This window comes from Ascaphus truei, chromosome 5 (assembly GCF_040206685.1).
Source record: "Ascaphus truei isolate aAscTru1 chromosome 5, aAscTru1.hap1, whole genome shotgun sequence".
Classification (NCBI taxonomy): domain Eukaryota; kingdom Metazoa; phylum Chordata; class Amphibia; order Anura; family Ascaphidae; genus Ascaphus; species Ascaphus truei.
Genome location: NC_134487.1, coordinates 220,995,204 through 221,002,018, shown reverse-complemented (window position 1 = coordinate 221,002,018; position 6,815 = coordinate 220,995,204). Strand labels below are relative to the sequence as shown.

The 6,815-nt window shown below is 49.4% G+C and overlaps 1 protein-coding gene across 1 annotated transcript in view; it reads left to right on the top strand.

Annotated features, from left to right (window-relative positions):
• Window positions 1-6,815, top strand: part of DOCK2 (dedicator of cytokinesis 2) — a 1,423,644-nt gene that overhangs the window by 1,395,569 nt on the left and 21,260 nt on the right. The window contains exon 53 of the mRNA XM_075599153.1: window positions 3,212-3,357. Within this exon, the coding sequence (XP_075455268.1) occupies window positions 3,212-3,357 (146 nt within the window). The remainder of the gene's footprint in view (window positions 1-3,211; window positions 3,358-6,815) is intronic.

Sequence of the window (6,815 nt, the reverse complement as noted above, 5' to 3'; positions counted from 1 at the left end):
ACTCAGTAGAACTTAACTGAGTGCGAATAGCCGAGCTGTTATGAACAGGTTTCTATGCCTTTATTCACCAGATAAAATCTGAAAGTCTTATAGCTCAGTGGATATGCTGCAGGCCATTAGCATAGTGGACCAGGGTTCGATTCCTGGCAGGGATGTTTATTTTTTCCATTTTATTTTCTACTGAGTGCGAATAGCCGTGCGGCTATTTGCACTCAGTAGAACTTAACTGAGTGCGAATAGCCGAGCTGTTATGAACAGGTTTCTATGGAACTTAACTGAGACCGCCCCCAACGAGCAGCCATTCCATGGAGGACACGAACACAGTAAGTATTATTATTCTTTGTACCTTCCCCCCTGTCCCCGTTATGGAGGTGTTAGCGGGTGTGTTTTCCTGTACCGGCCCTCCCCCCGTGGCGGAAGATGGGAGCGGGGATGCCCCTCAGGTCCCCGGTTGCCCCTGTTTAAGGCCACGGGGCAGGAGACGTGTGCGGGAATGCCCCTCAGGTCCCGCTTGCCCCTGTGTAAGGCCGCACGGGGCAGAAGACGTGTGCGGGGATGCCCCTCAAGCGGGGGGGAGGGGAGCCTGGTCGCGGTGCAGGTCGCGGCCTTAACCCCCCCCCTTCTCTGTGTGTTGTTGTATATATGGGAGTGTGTGTATATATGGTAGTGTGTATATTGTGTATATATGGTTGTGTGTATATTGTGTGTGTATATGGTGTATATATGGGTGTGTGTATACAGTACTGTATATGTTGTAGTATTACTCAGTGCCAGTCAGCCAACACATACAGTACTGTCAGCATCAGTCAGCCACGCCCGGTTGGTCAGCCATGCCCGGTCGGTCAGCCACGCCCCGGTCGGACAGCCACGCCCCGGTCGGTCATCCATGCCCTGGTGGTCGGTCAGCCACGCCCCGGTTGGTCAGCCACGCCCCAGTCGGTCATCCACGCCCCGGTCGGTCATCCACGCCCTGGTCGGTCGGTCAGCCACGCCCGGTCGGTCATCCACGCCCTGGTCGGTCAGTCAGCCACGCCCGGTCGGTCAGCCACGCCCCGGTCGGTCAGCCACGCCCCGGTCGGTCAGCGCCCCCACAGGCCCCTCTGCGGCTCTCCTCCCCCCCCCCACATGCCCCTCTGACGCCTCTCTCGCCCTCTCTTTCGCCCTCTCTCTCTCTCTCCCTAACCCTCTCTCTCGCATTAACGTACGCAATGGGACTGGAGCATGCATGAAAAGTGAAAATTTACTTTAAGTGAAGCACTACCTTTTTCCCACTTATTGATGCATGTACTGTGCCAATGCTACCTCGCCAATGCAAGGGGGATATGTGTTTAATACATCTAATGCAGTCATATGACCCTCCCCCCGCCCCAATAAATCAGCTTGTTCAAGTTGGTCAATTAACAGCAAAAAGTTAAGAGGGGTGGGGGTGGGGGGAACTCCTTTTGATATTCAAACATACCAAACTTATCAATGCTTAAGGCCACTGAGTAAATATTTTAAACAGAACTTGCACATCAAGGGACATACAGCTTTACTCACAGCTATTCCAGCTAATTACATCTCATAGCTCCTTCAGCTCACTAGCAACTGGCAAAATCAATTTCATTGTATTTATAAAATCTTGCAGCACGCCGTGGCTGCACCTTCAGCGTGAAGGTGCGTATTGGGCCATCCCCCATTGAGAGGCGGTGCTTACATGCACAGCGCACACCGAGCAGTGCGCTGTGGCAGTGACTGGGACCTGCCGCGCCTACCTAAGCGGTTCACCTAATGAGGGCGAAACAGACCACAGATGAGCGTGCACCTAGCCACAAATTGCACGGCCGAGCAAGGGGGCAGCGCTCGTGTGCCAGCACGCCACGCTCCCTCTCAGGCCGCAGCCTAAGGCTTAGTCCATAGAGACTGAAGACATGCGAAAGGCACGCTGAGGCTGATGGAAAGCGGTGCTTTCCCTGGCCTTATAGCGCGCGCCGTCCGTGGGCGTGTCTGGGGGCGGGCCAGTGACGTCACGGAGCTGGTTCGCTCTCATTGGCCGAACCGTTCACGTGACCGGCCCTGCGCTCCGGCAAGCTAAGAAACAAAAGATTTTTTAAGACACGCTTCCGCAGGCATGCGTAAGCGTGTGCGAGCCCCTGCTAAAGCCGCTCTCATTGCGGCTGCAGTTGCTCAGTGCCGAGCAGCAGCGCGCCTCAGCACGGGTCAGGCCTAAGGACTCGGGCATGGTGCCTCGGGCCGCGCTCTTGCTCTGCCTCGCCTCCAGAAACTGGTGCTTTTTTGTGGCCTGACAGGTGAGGCATTGAGCGCGCTTTGGGGGCAGGGCGAAGGTGTGGCGGGAGGCGGGTCTAGTCCCTCATCCCCATTGGATGTTTGCTGTCACGTTACCGCTCCTCCGCTCCCCACAGCGCGTATATTTAAACTTGCCTGTCGCCTGCATTTACACACGCCTCCGCACACATGCGTAAGCGGCTCCTAAGGCTGCGGTCCCAGTAACTACTATAGCGCATGCCTGTGCGATCAAGCCCCGCCCACCCAGTTCCAACCGTCCCAGTCCCTACTGTGTTGCACACCTTTCCCCAGGCAGGAAGGGGAGTTTAATAAAGGCATAGAAACCTGTTCATAACAGCTCGGCTATTCGCACTCAGTTAAGTTCCATAGAAACCTGTTCATAACAGCTCGGCTATTCGCACTCAGTAGAAAATAAAATGGAAAAAATAAACATCCCTGCCAGGAATCGAACCCTGGTCCACTATGCTAATGGCCTGTTGCATAACCACTGAGCTATAAGACTTTCTGATTTTTTCCTGGTGAATAAAGGCATAGAAACCTGTGCATAACAGCTCGGCTATTCGCACTCAGTTAAGTTCTACTGAGTGCGAATAGCCGTGCGGCTATTTGCACTCAACTGTGAATAGCCGTGCGGCTATTTGCACTCAACTGTGAATAGCCGTGCGGCTATTTGCACTCAACTCTGAATATCCACTGCCTTTAAAATTACCACAAGGATTGTACAACTCTGTTCTAATCATTGAAACTTTTGGGTCTCAATTATTAAACACATCAAACTATAGCAAGAATGTTATGTATTGGAGATCTGATACATCCATGAAAGTTTGCAGTTATTGGACCTCCAGGTTTAGGTATGTTGCTAACAGGTATGGCATCTTTAACAATCGTGGCCCAGGTTCAATATATTTTATTCATTTCTTTTCAGGATTACCGTTATCCATTTCTAATGGTCCGCCATCTGAAGAACAGAATTTGTCTCATAGGATGAGTCATCAAAATATTCCTTCTACCTCTGAGGGAGATAAGAAAACACTGAAGAAAAGCAAAGTGAATCAATTCTTTAAAACAATGGTGAGTTAGATTAAGATTAACAAATACAGGAAACTGCATCTCTACCAATACTAGATGGCCTCATATTTGCTGGAAGAAACCGTTGGTATAAGTGTTTGAGCCATAAAGAACTAATGACAGTTCTTTGCAGTATTCCTAAAAAACGTTTCGATCCACTGATGCTGATAGGTTTATTTTGAATTTGACTATCTTAACATAAAACAGTTTTGCAGTCGGAGATTTAAGAAAATAGACCCATAAAACCATGGATGTCAGACTCACTTCATATTACAGGCCCAATTAAATTTTATTGTACTTTATTTGGGCCATACAGTCCATACTGTGCCGTACATTTTCAAAAGACGCAAATAATACATGGTTGTATGTTAGATTCATGCTCCCCACCTCACCTGCTTCTCCCCACATGCTGTTCTCCTGCTGCTCCCCCACATGTTCTTCTCATCTGCTTCTCTTCTACATGCTCTCCCCTTTCTCTCTCACTCTCCCATCTCTCTCGTTTACTCCACTCTCCCTTCTCTTACTCCCCCACTCCCTTCTCTCACCTACTCCCCCCTCATCTCTGTTTGTCTTACGCCACCCTCTTCTCTCTCTTCCCTCTCCCCTCCCCTCTTTCTTACTACTCCCCTTTTTCTTACTCCCCCTCCTCTCTCTTTTACTCCCTCTCCCCATCTTTCTCTTTCCACCATCCCCACTCCCTATTTTACTCTCTCCTCCCCATCTCTTTTAACCCTCCTCTCTCTCTTTTACTCCCTCACCTCTCTATTATTAGCCCCCTTCCCTCTTACTTACACCCCTGCTCCCCCTCTTACTTACACCCCCCCTCTTACTAACCCAGAACAGCAGTGTCCCATAGAGCAGATCCGCTGATTAGGAGTAAGCGGGTGAGATTAAATCAGCGAGACATGCTGTGTCATGCGGTCGCAGGAACACACAAAGGCTAACTGAGAACTAGTATTGGCCCAGCAAGCCTTGCGATAGCTCCTGCTTCATTCAAGCGTGGTAGCAACGTGTGAGGCAGCGTAGATGGCAGCTCTCTGACGTCATTTCACGCCGGAGCCGAGGGAGGGGCACGAACAGGAGAGCATGCAGGGGGGCACAGGGGAAAAACTTTGCGCACCCCTGCATACAGCCCTGCTTACCAGGGGACACATCCAGACACAGAGATGCAGAGGTCACACATGCAGACACAGAGATGCAGAGAGGCTGCAGACTGCTGCTTTGCTCATCTGGAAGGTTACTATCGTTTTTTCCCTTAATTCAGATGGCCAAGAGGATTAATGCAGCAGGGTTCCATTCAGGAGCATGGAACCATGCAGATGTTAATCCTCGTGGGAAACTTACTGTCCATTGGGGTTGGGAGAGTGGTATCCGCAATGCTGCCGCACCGGAACAGTGCAAATGGTGGCACCGAGGACAGTAAAAGTCTGGCTACATCTGTACATCTACTATTAGAATAGACTCTGTTATCATAGCTAGCAAATACAAGAGAAGCTAACCCTGCCATCTAGTGGCAATATACAATATGCCACTGTATGTACTTGTTTTATGTCCATTCACTCCTATTTTTAACCATCTCCTCCCAAAGAAAGGAGAATCATTACAAGCCTTCCCTCTCCCCACACCTCCCTATTAAACCTGCACCTGACCTTGGATGTTAAAATAAATCCAGAAGAACAGTTGGCAACAAAAAAACAAATATTACAGAGTGGAACACATACTGTATTAAACAAATTACACAGACAATACTGTCAAAGACCTGGCACAGCTATTCAGCCGAGTACAAAGAAGACCCAATGCATATCCATTATGAAATGTTATTAATTTGTCCAAATTTTAAATCTTTTAGCCAAATCAAGTTAAGCCTGCAACCACATTAAGGTACACCTATCAAGCAAGATTCTACACTACCAAATTGATACTGTGTCCTTTGAATTTTGAATATAGACAATAGCAAGGGTTGTGTGACATGTATGCGGTGCCTAACGGGTTAAACATTTTTTCTTCTATTGCACTGTACATAGAATGTGTACAGGCACACATCCTTGCACTGTAGAGCTTACAATCTATTTTTTTGTGTGTAGCCCTGTTTCCCCCACCCCTAGGTGAGATCAGGGGGGTGGCTGTAAATAGCTACTGGTGCTGCCCTTTACCTGTTGGCTCACAGGAGCCTAAGCCTCCGCCGCTGGGAGCCTGGGGTGAATTACTCTACTACTTAGTATATGGTGCAGCGCCCCTGCATGTGAGGGATCCCAGCAGAGTGGAAGCAGCCCCTCAATGGACAAAATCACATTACTCACACAATGATGTAAAATAGCAAGGGTCTTTACTGGAACAATATGCATACTCTTATCACTCTATAAACTCCATAACTCTATCATAACTATTAGTACAACTGCCCACACACCTCGCAGGGCTGTAACCCCACACCATGTACCCCACACCGTGTCCACAGCACCCCAAAGTCTCACACACCAGGGAGGTTGGGTGTGAGACTTTGGGGTGCTGTGGACACGGTGTCCATGCCCAACCTCCCTGGTGTGTGAGACAGCGCTGCCCACAATGTATATGTACGTTGTTGGTGCACTTATTTACGATACCTGACCAGTGCGCCAGCACCTGGGCCCGCCGATATCGTCGCAAAGGATCCACCGATCCACGATCTCCTCAGCAACGTGATCTCCACGTGAGAGCTGTCCGCGGGGGAATCCAACTCTGCAGCAATCTCTATCTTCTTATGGGGTCTGGTCTCAGACCACAACCATCAGGACTGTGCAGCACTGCAGCTGTGTCCCTGAACTTAACCCACTGCTAAAGGGCAAAGTCCCTAACTGCAGGGGCCTTCCCTACAGAAGCCACAAACTCAAACTATGTCTCAGGGTCTAGCTGGGGCCTAGGGGATTTTTGGCCTAGTGCAGGGACCACTTGCTCCCTACACCTACACCCTGCTAAGAGATAAAGACACAAAAAAACAGCGCAAAACGCTAATGGTGAAGTATATCAAAGATATATATTAGTGATAGTAAAGGGTGAGTATTCTGCGTACATCAATTGTATAAAATAACCGCATTTACGTGTATAACCACACGAAATTACCACACGGCAAACATCAGATCAACCGGTCTGGAGGAAGCAACTCTGTGTAATCGGGTCCTGTAGTCAGGAAATGTTGCCTGCATCCCCCACGATCCCTCACTATGGCAGCAGCATGGAGGTGGTATCCGCAACGTCATCAGGGATGAAGAAGCATTTTATCAGCTTCGAAACGAGTAGGCTTACTTTTATTACGATTGTGGTACCTTTTATATACCCCTTGCCAAATTTCTGTGTTCATTTGAACATTTTTACTGTATGATTCCTGCCTGCATTGAATCTGCTACGGCCCGTGTGAAGCTGTATGCTGCGCGTGTGACGTCATCACAGTGCGCTTTCACCGGCGGACTACCACTGCTCAGTACCAG